We start from the raw sequence: 14,288 nt of genomic DNA, 5'->3' as shown, positions 1-14,288 counted from the left end.
TCCTTGGCACTGACCAATAAGAAATGTGTAGGGAAAAATAGAAAACCAGGTCAACTACAATATCTTCCTACAAGACTGTTAACCTGCAACAACTTGTGGTTCAGGGACCTCCTGAATCAAAGTTGGTGGTTTTATATTTAACAGTTTGCAATAGGATTTTCAGGCATGAGTCTGAACAGCTGCTTTTTAAACCCATGTAAATTTTTAGCATCAGAGACATCCTGCAATGAGGACTTCCACAACTGCAGTAGGTCAAGAGTGACATTCTCCTATTTGCTCTGATTGTGCCTACAGCTGGTTTCATTCAGTGCACCCCAGTTCTTGCTTGGGAAGGGAGAGCAAACAGTCATTCTCTGGTCACTCTTGGTTTTATAAGCTTCTGTCATCTCCTTCTTCAGTCATTTCTTATCCAGACTGAAGACTCCTAGTCTGTACGTTACTTCAAATTATCCTAGCTGCTTTTGTCAGCAGTTTATCTGGTTCTGCTGTATTCTTTTGCTCTATAAACAGTCTTGACTCTTGACACTGTGTCATTTTAAACCTGAGTTTACATATTCAAATCCTTCAAAAGTTTCTGTTCACTTGCTTAGAACAGATAGCCTGGTTGCTGCGTGCAATTCCCAGAGCTCCCTGCCAATCCTTTTTTAGAACTGGTGGCATATTAGCTGTCTTCTGCTCTCCTGATATTTTGGTGGTTTTGAACAAGAGGTAATACAGAACAGTCATTCAACTAAAGGAAAATAGGTAAGGTGGGTTTTAAAGGATCATACAGCAATTTCCGCTAGGAAATTCCTGGTTGTAATGGATCTTCTGCAGACTGAAAGGAATCTTTAGTTTTTCAGATTCTGAGGAAGAGCGCGAGATAGTTAGTTCCCTTTTCTCATCTATCCCCTCCTGGCTGCTTTCTCTTGGGGCAACAGCTATTATGCCCTGTGTCTCACTACCCCAGTTCTGGTGATGTAAATTAGAAGGTAGAGGTGTAGCAAAATGACTGAAGGAAAATATTCCACATGGTCAGATTTTCTTTTGTTCAAGCTGGTGTCTGTGCAGACACCAAGGGAAAAATTCACCAAGATCTACAGGTGTTTCCAGTTGTGCCAGAACATCTATTACTCAACGCCTGACAAAACAGCAGCTGACCAGGGCTGGGTTCCTGTCCACACCTATAACAAGCTGGTGAGTTTATAGCATCCTCGTGGACAGTCCACGGATTAACTCAGCCTTGGGAGCAGAGTTTTTACCGCCTGAACTGTTCCGGGACTTTCTCCAAGTTCTGCAATGGCAACGTTGGCTTCCCAGGTAAAAAAAAGGCCCTTCCCTACAATGTCTTCACTGGACAGGGAATGAGATATCAGTGTTGCTTGGCACTGTGTTCACTCACTCCATGGTAAATTGTAGTGCCATTCATTGCTCCTGCAGTGCTGCCAGTTGGATCTAAAGGGACTGCTGACCTGAGGAGTATCAGCCCACCACCCACACTTCCAGCGACTACCCACAGAGTCATCAGGACTCTGATGGGGTTCACTGAGAAATCCCTGGGCCTAGAGAGAGGGCAGTGACAGACTGGAAGGGGGAATGGAGGTTGCACTGGAGAGGAGAGCCAAGGCAGGCTCAGAGCAAAACAGAGGAACAAAGCCAAGTCAGAATGAAATGGGGATGACCCAAGTACAGCAAAAGCCAAGAAGCTCTGAGAAGCCATTCTGCTACAGCCAGAAGCAGCTGAAGCCCTCCAAAGGAGGCCAGAAAATGCTCTGCCACGCATGAGTGAGGACTGCTGCCCTTTCCCACTCTCTGGGAGTGGAGCTGCAGGTGAGGCTTGCAGTTAACTCTTATTTTGCCAAGCAGCCAGATATGAGCCATGCCAGTGCTCCCATGCTGTGTTGCTCTGGTTTTGGCTGGGATAGAGTTCATTTTCTTCCTAGTAGCTGGTATAGTACTGTTTTCTGGATTTAGAATGAGAATAATGTTGATAACACACTGACGTTTCAGTTGTTGCTGAGCAGCGCTTACACTAAGTCAAGGACATTTAACTTCTCATACTGCCCTGCCAGGCGCACAAGAAGCTGGGACGGGACGCAGCCAGGACAGCTGACCCGAGTTGGCCAAAGGGACATTCCATACTGTATGACGTCATGATGAACAAAAAAAACCTGGGGGGTGTTGGCCGGGGTGGGGCACGGCTGCTGCTTGGGAACTGTCTGGGCATTGGTCAGTGGGTGGTGAGCAATTGCATTATGCATCACTTGTTCTGTATATTCTTTTATCAATATTATTATGATTTTCATCTTTTCTGTCCTATTAAATTGGTTTTGTCTCAACCCACGACTTCTACCTTTTCTCCGATTCTCTCCTCCATCCCACTGTGGGAGGGAGGGAGTGAGCGGCTGTGTGGTGCACAGTTGCTAGCTAGGGTTATACCACGACAGTCCTTTTTAGCACCCAAGGTAGGGCTCGAAGGGTTGAAATAACAATAGATCTGACCAGAGTGTGTTAGAACAAATTTGTTATAAGCATTCATTATTGGGTTAATAGTCGCTGGGCACAATGTTGATTTATTTGCTCTTAGAATTGTTGTTCTCAGAGTCATGTGTGAATGGGCTTAGTGAAAAACACACAGCACAGGTGCTCCTTGAGGGAATTTGGAAACATAACATCAGAATCCCTGCTCCAGTTCACACTGAGCTTCTGTGTTGGCCTATGTCCTGGTCCCATGCAGAAGGGCATGCTGCACTTCTCAGTGTGCAGGAATTGATTTCCAAGCCCTGGACAGGTTTGGCAAGACACTGAGGCTGTCTATCGTGTTCCCCTACTCCCCCAGCTGTTTGTTACCATACCTACAGCTGCACTGGCAGAGCAGTAGTTATGTTTCCTCTCTCATCCACATCCAGCAAAGTCCCACCAGTTTAGTTAGAGAAGTAAGACCACAGGCAGGCCCTTTGTTCCAAATTCAGCTGAAGAGATTTTGGCCTTCAGATGTCCACCTCCCACCCACTAGCCAAGCCAGGTTAGCACCCCACAGCCCCACTGCTGGAGTGGTTTGAGACAGCTCTAAATCATGTCAAACAAACTCAGAGTATCTACTCAAACTGCTCAGCCTAATTCAGACTTGTGAGTAGACACAGTATCTTCAAATAAAGTGGTAGAGGTGGTAGAGTGGTAGAGTTGAGGATAAAAATCATCTCAGCTTTCAGGTACACAAGTCTGTCTTCATGCCTGAAACAAAAACAGCTTTCAGAGGCAACTACAAGAAAAGACTAAAATGTTCAGAGTTCAGTCCACCACAGAATGGACCAAATATGTGTAACCTAACCACTGTGTTTCTCCTGAAGTAAAATAAGGAGCACTCTCATGAAGAAACTTCTTGGCACTGCACGGACCTTTCCTTCAATGTGATGTTGAGCAGTTGCTGGTGGTAGCATTTGGTACAGCTGGAACTGGCAAGGCTGCCTAGTCATACCCTTATTCTCCTTTTTCTACTCTATCCATTTGACCTGCTAAGATACAAAGCTGTTTAGCGATACGGTGGGTTAAGAATGGAGTGTCCAGGGAAGGACGGGAAGAAACTAAAGGTTTTAATTAAAGAAGACCTCTTATGCAGGATACCAGAAAACCAAGCGCTAAGATATAAACTGTTTTGGTCCAAGTACAGCGCACATATACCTCCTCATGACACATACCTCATTACAGCTGATGATAGAACTACAACATGCCTGAATGTGGTTACAGTGCAGACAACAAACAGAAAGGACTTCCATCATGTTTAATACACAGGCAAAACCTACAGAGACCACAATTTCCTGTCTCAATATAACTGGGTAAGTTGCCACAGAGATATGTTCATATTAGAGACAAAAAATAGCTGCAAGTGTCTTTAGAGCACTGCTGGCCATATTTATCTTGTGGGTTACACTTGGCCAACTCTGATTTAAAAATCAAAGCAGGTACATTTTTCCCCCACTCTAATACCAAGTAACAGATTAACTGAATTGAGCCCTTACTGGCAACCCAGTGGATGTGAAAAGAGGGTACTCTTTAAAAAAAAAAAACAGAACAGACAAATACATAAGACACAGCCCCCCAATTTCCTCAGTACATTGGGGCATACATGCTTGCAACATGAACTCCATAAAGCTGTATTTTATACAGCTGCATTTTAAAAATTTCTGAACAGGTGATACTCCTTAGCTGGCCTCCAGGATTCAGTTCAGCAGATTTGCAGTTACACAGTCGCACAGATTTCTCTTTTCCACCTGAAGAAGCAGAGTTTCTGTCTACAAGAGGGGGGAACAAAAGCAACATCAAAAACCAAGTGTCAGCACTGTAAAACTAATTAGCTCCCAAAGAAAAGTCCATTTTACTTTTATTCTAAGATTTGGAATTTGTTGTATGAGATTAGGCTTGAGGTAAAAATCAGACTTACTGCTTACTGCTCTACAAAATAATTTAGCTTTTGTGTGATTAATTGCCATACCAACATGGCAATACTTCCTGTGATACGGAGAAATTCAGTCTGGTACACATTAATGTTTTTCACATTAGTACATTCAGTATGTGTCTGGGTGCTGTTATTTTTGTTTAAAGTTACTTGTCTTTCTTACAATCTTACTTCAACTGCACAAATTGGAGCATAAGCTCTCAAGTTCATGAGAAGCTTAAACAACCCCAAAAACTTGTCAGAAATTTTCTTTTTACTTAAAAACAGACTCAAAAAATTAAATTTAGAGTATTACAGCCTGGACTCACTGTTGAAAGTTATACAGAGAAAGTAAGGCATAATTTAACCATAGAATATCTCAAGTTGGAAGGGACCCATAAGGATCATCAAGTCCAACACTGTGCTCCTCGCAAGACCACCTAAAACTAAACCATATGACTAAGAGCATTGTCCAGACACTCCCTGAACTCTGACAGGCTTGGTGCCATGACCACTTCCCTGGGGAGCCTGTTCCAGTGACCGACCACCCTCTCAGTGAAGAAATTTACTTCTGTTTTAACTTCCCCTGCCTCACTTGTTATTGTTAATATGCTGTTGGAGCCTACAATAGATGATAGGTGCTGAGCTGGCATACAGCTATCACAGTTCAAAGAAAGATGTGATGAGATTGCTGGCTTCTTTAAGGAAAGGGGTCCCAAACCAGTGAAAGCAGAGGTCCCCCAGTTGAACTGGGGTTCATCAATATCAAGAGATCATTGCTCCTCACAGGGATTTTCTGGAGCAACGAGGGCAGATTGGGAACTTCTCAGAGCTGGAGCTGGGTATGATCAGAAAGGCCTGCACCCTCTCAGCCTACCTGTGCGAGAAGGGCCTGAGGACCAGGGAAGAGACAGCGGAGCTGAATAAGGGAAATTTGGGAATCCTTCCTCTGTAGCGCACATACACTTCGGTTTTCCTGGCTGTTTGGAGCACTTGTGGCTTCAGCAGATGCATGATGGAGCACAGATCTGTTTGACATCAACACTGTATCTTCATCTCAGTTTGTCTATCATGAGCTGAAGCTGTATCTGAGAATCAGTCTGATCCAAGAGAGGACTTCCTCCATATTGTCATGGGGCACACTAGCTGTTGGAAGTCCACTCACCAAATTAATCCCCACTGGTATAACCAGCTACACAAAAAAAGGGCATTATGAAGTCTACCAGCTCTAAATGCCAGTGAAATCCATCCTTAATCTGCCTGTCTTGTGATTTTCATATGAGATGCAATTGCCATGTAATTAAAGGCTGTGTTTTAAAAGCTATGTTATCCATTGAACCACATCAGCTAAAGGCACTTAGAGCAGAGCTAGGCTGAAGCATCCTGCTTACCACCTGCCTTCTTAGTACAGGAAAAGCTATCTATTGGTCAGATGATAAATCACTAGACACAGCCCTGTGGTTCTATATTAAATCAGGTATCGCTTTTGATTGTTTCAGCTACCCTGCAAAACTGGAAAGATCTGATCAGACTTCGCTAATCACCTAAAAGACATTCAATTGCCAACTTCTAACCATCTCCTTGACATCATTTGCAATGGTTTGAATAAGGGAGGTTGACAGCATGTGAACAGCTTTGGAGCTAAGCCGCAAGGCTGCTTACCATCTTATATATCTTTAATAACATTTTCAAGCCTTTGTTTTTACTTTCATGGTCACATCTAACTTAATGTGCTTTGAACATTCCAAATAACCATTGACAGTTTAGAAAGGAATAAAGAACAAAATGAATGGCACTAAATACAGCTTTGCTGACTGTTTTGTGAGCATGATCACAAAACCATTTGCACAGAGATTTGTTATTATCCCCTGGTGGGTTAAAGCATGTTTTTTTAAAAAAAAAAAAAAGCCCACCAGAAAACCAAACAGAGCAGGGTCCAGATTCTGAACCTACAAAAAAGCTGATAAGTTGCAGCTAAAAATGCAGTTCCTGAGCTCTTTAAAGTTGTAATGCAATGTCCACTGGTTAACTCTGAAAAACGTGTTGGAATTTTGAAAATAAGCATCTATAGTGCAGACTTACAGTGACCTGTGTAGCCCATTGACTGGATTTGTTTTCCAGGATTTGTTTTATGGCCTGCTCCCTGCTGGCCTCTGTCTTGAGCAGCTTTTAGATGTAGTAGGGAGCTGGCTGTGAACCGGCTGAATGGTTTTGATGGTAGCAGCTCCATCCCAGCAGTACAAGAACCCTCTCCCTAGTTCATGATCAGAGCTGCACCTGCCACATCCTGCACTTTGGCTGAGTGGTGAATCACAAATATCCCCAGAAAAGATTGCCCAGAGTTAGTTACTGCTGTTAAAACAACTAATCCAGCCTGCAGCCTTCTTCAAGGGGTCAGCAGCAACGAAGGGGTGGAAAACAATATGCAGCGGGGCAAACAGATGTGGTATGTGCATGGGTAGTAGCCAGCCTCTCAGAGGTGGTCCGTGACCCTTCTCTTATGGCATGAGTAAAATGCAGTCAGCTTGTCAATCAGTAAGTGATCATCACATCAGCGTAGGTTACAAGCATGTCTAGTCTTGTAAAAGGAAAGAGATATAGCCTATGGCCCCTATAAAAGGTATGTTGTGACCTATGCTAGTCAGTTTGCTTTGTGAAACACCATGCAGATCAACACAGGGCCAAATTAAGTGTGAAAACTCTTGAGTTGTGCAATAAAACTATATGGTTTCTCCTGCACAGAACTGCAAGGTGAGATTTGCAGGAGGAATTAAATGGGAGTTTCCTTTCTAAGCTTTTGGGAATCCCTCCCCCTCCAACACAGTTAGGAGCTGCTTAGTCATCATCTAAAAATCTTGCCTGCAAACAAAAGAGAGTTTTTCAAGGAAATTAGTGTCTCTAGGGGGAATATGAACAAAGGGAATTGTATTTCTGGGGACAGAAACATTTGCCCCACTAAGGAGCAAAACAGACTAAAATAGCCAAATGTAAAATATATATGTAGCTGAAAGCAATTGTCTTAAAACTCCCAGTTTGCATCAAATTGGGCCACAGCTGAGTAATAAAACTAAGAATTGAAACACTGTAGAAGGCAGTTCCAAGAAGTCTTCAACTATTAAATATTTCCATGTCTTTTGAAAACGTAGGCAGAATTCCTAGCTTAATGACTGGAATAGCCTGTCCTAGTCCAGAGGCATTGAAGGATCTCAGTATGGATTCAATTATTTAGATGATAAGTGATAAGGAAGCGATAGGTTTGTTTTAGTGAGAATATATCATGGAGCGACATTTTCAGGCCTGCTGTCAAATCTACAACTGTGAAAGTCAATAATAGGACATTCCTCTCAACCGAACCTTTTTTGTATCCTCATTTTCTCTCCTTGGCTGTCTTTTATTTTTATTTTTTTAAAAGTATTAAAATACAGTTGCTATCTTTGGGGCTCGTATTGCTACTCCTCCTTTGGATATCTGTAATTTATAAAGCTTCTCTCTTGGTCTGCAAGCTGTAGGTGTCATAAAGGTCACTGCCATAGCCAGACAATCAGAAAAGATTTTAGAAGCTGAGAGATTTTTGAATCAAGATTTAGAAATTCTGGCGAAAAGTTCAAAGGTTTGTAAAAGATGGAAAAGGTATGCTAGAACCACTTTACAGCACAATCTGAACATCTTGTTTGGGCTGTATACAGTGTTCAGCAGTCGTATTCATTAACAAGATTTCTTCATGAAGAACCCTAAACTACATTTGACCTGCAATTACTGAACAGATTTTGTTTAACTGTAAATGTGCTACATCATACCAATCTGGTTCTGCTGGAATGTTTGTTTGGTTTTTTTTATTATGTCACAATTCAAGGCATCTTCATTCCTGCACCTGCATTTTCACCTAATCATCATGGACCCTGCTTGGAGTTAGCTCAAACCATTCTTCAAAGATGCCAGTTCGCAGGCTTTGAACTATGAACAACCTTGACCATAGATTATAATAGCAAAAAAATTTGAGTGCCTTCTGTTGAAAAATCTGTGCAAGTGTAGATATAGCACTTCAGCTAAAGAGTACACAGTAGGTGGGGAAAAAGCTACCCTCCTGAGACACCGCTATCTGACAGCAGCTGGGATACAGCTAGTCACAGATTGCAGGTTGCAGTAGCAAGAGACAGATTCAACTTCCCTCACAGAAGGAAGATACCAACCTTGGCAAATTCTCCACACTGACTGCAAGCCAAACAAGTTTCATTCCCTATGCTGTTCTACTTTGTCACCTTTTTCATCATTATGGAATCAGATCAATGTAAAAACTATCTACAAGTTTATGTTTCTTCCCTTAGCCTCTCCCCAGGGGTAAAAGCATGTGCAGGGGAGTATTTTATTTTAGTAGGCTTTTTGTTTGAGCTGGCTCTCTCCTTTTGGGTAATAAATATAAATTATGCTGTCACCTTACTCACCCTAACATAAAAACAAAAAGGTGTGCGCTCAGCATTTGGAATGAGGATAGCAGTGCTAATGGCTGTAACTGAGCAAGAGAAGGCTAGAGGGCTGAGGACTGTCAGTTCTCTCTTTCCTAAGCTTCCTAGTGTCCCTGATACCCCAAAGCAGAAGAATTCCACAGATTATTGCATAGAGAGGTGAAATGTAATTACCCAGCCTCACCTTAGAAGATGATAGGACAATATAGTTGACTATGTGTCTTGTGCAAAATCCATCCACCTTACCTACTTTCATCCACAGCATTTTCTTCCATATTATAAAGAAAAAAGAAATTGAACATTTCCTTACCCGTGTGTCTAGATTATACGCTGTCTTCTTTAAATCCTGCAGAGCCCTCTGCATGAACTCAAACGCATGGCAATCAACACAGGGACGACCTAGGAGAGCATTTAGTAGAGCATTTAGTAGAGAATCATGACTATATGGCATGAAGTATTAAGTAGAAGGAGTAAACTGATTTTGAGTATGAGAAAGAGCTACAGAAAAGAGTCCACAGAGTATTGATGTATGTACTCTTGAAAAATCCACGTTATTGTAAATGGCCCATCATGATGGTCCACCCAGTCTCTCAATGACAAAATAATTACTTCAACAAATTTTCATTAAAAATTTTCTTCCTCTGTTATTGCTGTTCCCTTCGTCCTTCTTTTGTCATAGTTCATAGTGTGGAAACACTAAACCCATAACTTGAGTCTTTCATTCTGCTCCACCAACCCTGAGCACATTTTCAACCTCATCTTCAGATTTTTCAGATTTTTCAGAAATTACCTCTGAAACCATGAACCTGTTCCCTGAAAAATCTTGTCTCGTAATCTCACAAACTTGAGCTCTAAATAGAAAACTAATGGAATAAAATTGACTACATTATCACAAAGACAGATCACTTAGCCTCTAACTTTGAATATGATACAGCTTTGTCCAAAGCTGGTGAAGCAAGCAGCAGATAAACACAATGTCCTGTCATTAGTGGGCATTGCTGATAAGCAGAACTGCTGCATTCTGGACTAACTGCAGTGTTTAAGATAGTATTCCCATATCTAGATATCCAGACTGAAGGTCACAAGGCTTGCTTTGCCTTGATCATCATGTAACACAAAACTGTGCCCTAACAGATAGCAGTACTGAGGCAGAACAAATATAGACATGATGAAATGTCTTCGAATCATCAGGCTCTACATATGCTCTTATTTGCTTCTCAGTGCCTGTGCCTCTCTGACAACTTCATAGGAAATATTACGCAAATGAGAAATTCTGAGCTCAGGTTTAGTTTGCTCTTTGAGGTCTGGTAAGGAAGAAAGGATGAAACCTACAGTGCTGTTGGAAAATCCTGTAGTGTCTGTCAGCATATTTTGCAAACACTTGATATTTGACTGATTACTACATGCCTCTGATCAGCTGAAGTATGAGCTTCCAGCTCATGATCTGTGTGCTAATCAGCAGACAGGAATCCTGCCTGCTGGAGAAATGGAGTCTGCCAAATTCTTTAACTGGCTAGGAAAAAAAAAAAGGTATAAAAAATAAACATTGAACAGTATTACAGACCTCCTCTTCCATTGTTGTACCACCACCCAACCTTAGTGTTATTATATATGGACCAGACATAAGGAGAGAACAGCATTTTCCACACCAACAACTTGATGCAGGGACCTGCCGTTATGTTTATGATGTAAATTAAACTCAACACAGATCAGCAAAGGAGAATTAGGTGGTTGAAGGCTGCAAAACTAAGTGTTGACAAAGTGTGCTTTCTTGGCATCTTTATTGTGAATTTTTTTAATAAAAACTACTGACTTTAATATAGTAGACATTACCAAGAATGAAAGATGTAATGAACAGTCAATGTCAGTTGAAAAAAGCAAGTCTCAAGAATGTCTCTGAAAAGCAAACAAGGTGACTCCTGGCATAGAAAGGGCTAACACAATGAAAGGGCTGTACAAAAGAAAAGGTGCAGAACAGTGGCAGATTTCAGGTACAAGCAAGACAGCAACAGGCAGGAGATAAGGGTAAGAGAGTGGAGAGCCTTGGATGCAGGAGAAAAACAGCACCGGTATGCTATCAAGTTGTGATTTTAAAAAATCATAAGCAAGACAAGTCCAAAATAGTTTGAATTATTTGGACAAGCTTCAGTGATATCAAGTCCTGCAACATTAAAACTACAGTATAAGCTGTATGAGAGGACTGTAGGTTGGTACATACTTTCAGCTGGTATGGCTGTTCCCGCTTCTTGATCAGATCTAACACACTCCGCAAGAAGCAGTGAAACCACAAAAACTAAAGGAACTGTAAGGACCACTCTTCTCAGAAGGCAGGGTGCCAGCATCTTGGGAATGGGTGCTTCTCTGTTTATCAAGAGACACAAACAAGTCAGTGAGGAGCATTACAGATACAAGGCTTTGTTATAAAGAACTTAATGTTCCTGATGGCTAAAGCATTGGCAGTCTTCCTTTGAAAGAAAAAAAAAAATATCAGGAGATCTAGAGCATGGACAGAAGTTCTTTGTACTTTTCCAGCAGTGCACATAAAACCCAACTGGAAGAGAATGTCCCTAGATGTGAAGGAGATGATCAGAAGTTCCTAGACAGTTTTTGGTTTCATTTGCAAGCCAGGATGCCAGCAACTTTACCTGTGACTCCAATCTTTTTTCTAACTACACAGTTCCAGAGCAGCAACCTTGATGGTTGGACTTGATGATCTTACAGGTCTTTTCCAACCTTAGTGATTCTGTGATGAATCTGGACAGCTGGTTCACTGTTAGACTTTGAGATCAAAACTGCAGGGATTATAGAGCTGGCTTAAATAGACCTGAACCTGGAAATGAGGTTTTTACCCACTGACTTGCTTTATTGATGCACCCTCTTTTCACAAGAATAATAACTAAAGCTAACCATTATCATTAACTACATACCACAGTGATCATAAAAACTTATTCCTTTATGAAAGTAGCTGAAGGAAAAGACTTCTGTTAAACCTCCACTAATTCATAGGTAGAACTTCTAATGGTAAATGCATCAAAAATCTTTGCCCTTCCGTTTCCCCTCCTAATCTGGGCTTCAGACCTTTATTTGCAGCCAATCATTTGTTCCTGAACATCACAGCCAGACCACTCCATGCCCTGAAGATAGGTATAGTCTCGTCCAGCAACACCTCCTCTTCACACAGAGGTAAATTTTTTGATAAGTACACAGGTTTCAAATGAAGTATTTTCTTGATCCAACAGGTAAACTGTTTAGATCAAGAGGGAACACAGGAAACTTGGACTGACTTAAACTGCAACTTTCTATTAGAGATTTCAATCCAAGCCTCAAGGATCCTGGCAAACTGCTAGGGTGGTCCTTAGTTCAGCCAAGTTTACCTTCCCTTCCTGTATGTTTAAACGGAAGAAAGAAAGAATCAAATAAGGTTAAGTCGTAGCAACACGATAAAATGCACATGAAAATTCTCTTTAGATAAACCCAGGAAAGCAGGACAACATTCTGTCGCTTCCTGATTTTTAAGTTGGTGCATACTAAGCAAAAGATGTTGCATAAGAACATCAAATCTGCATGTGCTAAATGCTTGAGTACAGCAATCCCCAAAACAGCTTGTATGGATGGTTCAGAAGCAAGAGACACACACGTACATATAGAGTCACAGATATATTTTGGCCCATACCAAAATATAGATCTGGTAATGTAACTCCTATAACCCCAGGACTGGGGTTCCTATCCCTTCCACTATTTACAAGTGATCTGAGATGATCCTTTTTCTTATTTCTACACTCCTTAAAATAAAGGGATTAAAATCATAACAAGCGGTTTGATTTTTCTGTTTTAATTAATGGTGATCTGCAATCAAACCAAGTACAAAGACACCAGGCTTTGCAACAGGATGCAGCAGAGTGTCTCCAAGTAACAGTAAATTAGGATAATACCGCCCTCCTTTGAAAGTACCTAATGCAGAAGCCTCCTGGTCAGTAGGAGCAGAGGCTATTCACGTAGTTGACTATGAGTGCTAGAAACGTTCAACAAAACAAAGCAGATACGCTGTTAAACTTTTTCATAGGACCTTACACATCACCCACCCCAGCATCAGCTCAGCTTCATATGTGAGCCCTGCTGCAAAATAATTGCTCCCCAAATGCAGGAATCGCCTTAGGCCACATCTGACTACTGGCTCTTAATTATTCCGCGGGAATTTGCCATCTGCAAGGAATAATGATGACAGGCTTCAAGGGTGGTCCCTCTCTGCAGTGCAACTGGGAATGGAGACAGATCTGTGCATGGACTTCTGTGAAAGAGAAAAGTCACCCCCTCTAACAAAGGAAAAAAATATCAGTACCTGATCTCTCTCTTGTCTGTGATGGTCTCTTTGAAATGGCCGCTGCAAACTGCTAACGGAACAAGCGCAGCATTTCTGAGCATGTGCACTGTCTCTTTTTAACCTTCCCTGAAAGAGGTTATTACTAAGGGGAGATTTCTGCCATGGCAACAATGCAGAGCACTGCAGCACATAGCACAGATTTAAAGAGGAACAGGCTGTGTCTCCCAGGTCGGAGGAAGGATGTTTCTGCTTTGACATGCAAGCTCCAGCAGTGACTTACCTGCTCTGGGTAAGGTTTTTAAAACTGGGCCATTTGATTCATCTCTCTTGAAGTCTACTGAATGGTTTTCCTGAAGTCTGCTCAGCTGGATGTGGTGCCTGATTCAAGCAACTTGCTTCCCTGGTGCCTAAAAATAACCATGACAAATTACACCTGCTTTTGGGGAAATCAGGAAAAACCATGGGATTGCACTGAGAAACTGCAGGACACGTCACAGGTGAGACTTTGGTAAAGGCCAGGAATTGTTCAGTGCACAATCTGCCATTTCAACGGTTCTCAGTTACAGGGGTCATAACTACTCATGACTGCTTTCCTGGGCGTTCCTGTGATCCCAGTCTCAGGGCTGCCAGGAACAGCTGCAGGAGTGCAGGCACTTAAACTCTGAGTGGGAACTTGAGTCCGAACTCAGAGTAAAGTTCACCCCCCTTTTCCAGCCTGCACCTTGGATCCCCTTTCAATGCCTCACAAGCTATACTCCAGAACAACAGATGGTGCTTGTGCTGAATGCAATACAATAATGAAGCGCAGATGATAAAAGTGCTTTGGTCAAAGCAAAGCTAAGTTTAGGGGTCCCATCTGCCCCCCAAAACACATTTCCCATCACAAATTAGACACTAGCAGTTCTTGTTCCGGAGAGAATGAGCAGAGCTGAGGGCAGGCGCAACACTGAGAAGCATGCACAGAACTTCAAAGGGACCATGCTCTGTGTTTGCTTTAGCTTGTTCAATAGGGACACAATCTTAAATGCTTTCGTGGTGAAAGTTGGGGACACTCAGTGTCCAGGAAGGTCAGGTACACAGAAACTCCTTC

At 42.0% G+C, this 14,288-nt stretch overlaps 1 protein-coding gene across 1 annotated transcript; it reads right to left on the bottom strand.

Moving 5' to 3' along the window:
* Window positions 1–4,159: 4,159 nt before the first annotated feature.
* LOC104256096 (neuropeptide-like protein C4orf48 homolog) lies at window positions 4,160–13,299 on the bottom strand. The gene is made up of 4 exons (XM_009810405.2): window positions 13,217–13,299; window positions 11,096–11,238; window positions 9,188–9,276; window positions 4,160–4,271 (listed from the first exon to the last, which is right to left on the bottom strand). Exons 1-4 carry the CDS (start codon window positions 13,297–13,299, stop codon window positions 4,200–4,202), a joined length of 387 nt encoding a protein of 128 aa, XP_009808707.2. The 3' UTR covers window positions 4,160–4,199.
* Window positions 13,300–14,288: the final 989 nt, after the last annotated feature.

Source organism: Gavia stellata, chromosome 5 (genome assembly GCF_030936135.1).
Source record: "Gavia stellata isolate bGavSte3 chromosome 5, bGavSte3.hap2, whole genome shotgun sequence".
Classification (NCBI taxonomy): domain Eukaryota; kingdom Metazoa; phylum Chordata; class Aves; order Gaviiformes; family Gaviidae; genus Gavia; species Gavia stellata.
The sequence above is the reverse complement of the archived record's forward strand: the minus strand, read 5'-3'. Positions and strand labels throughout refer to the sequence as shown.

Bases quoted from the DNA above. Each gene is read 5' to 3' on its own strand.
- LOC104256096 (XM_009810405.2), bottom strand. From the start codon at position 13,299: ATGCTCAGAAATGCTGCGCTTGTTCCGTTAGCAGTTTGCAGCGGCCAT. The intron at 9,277-11,095 runs GTATGTACCAAC...ATGCTCTCCTAG, and splicing joins AACAGCCATACCAGCTGAAA to GTCGTCCCTGTGTTGATTGC. The intron at 4,272-9,187 runs GTAAGGAAATGT...CCCCTCTTGTAG, and splicing joins CGTATAATCTAGACACACGG to ACAGAAACTCTGCTTCTTCA.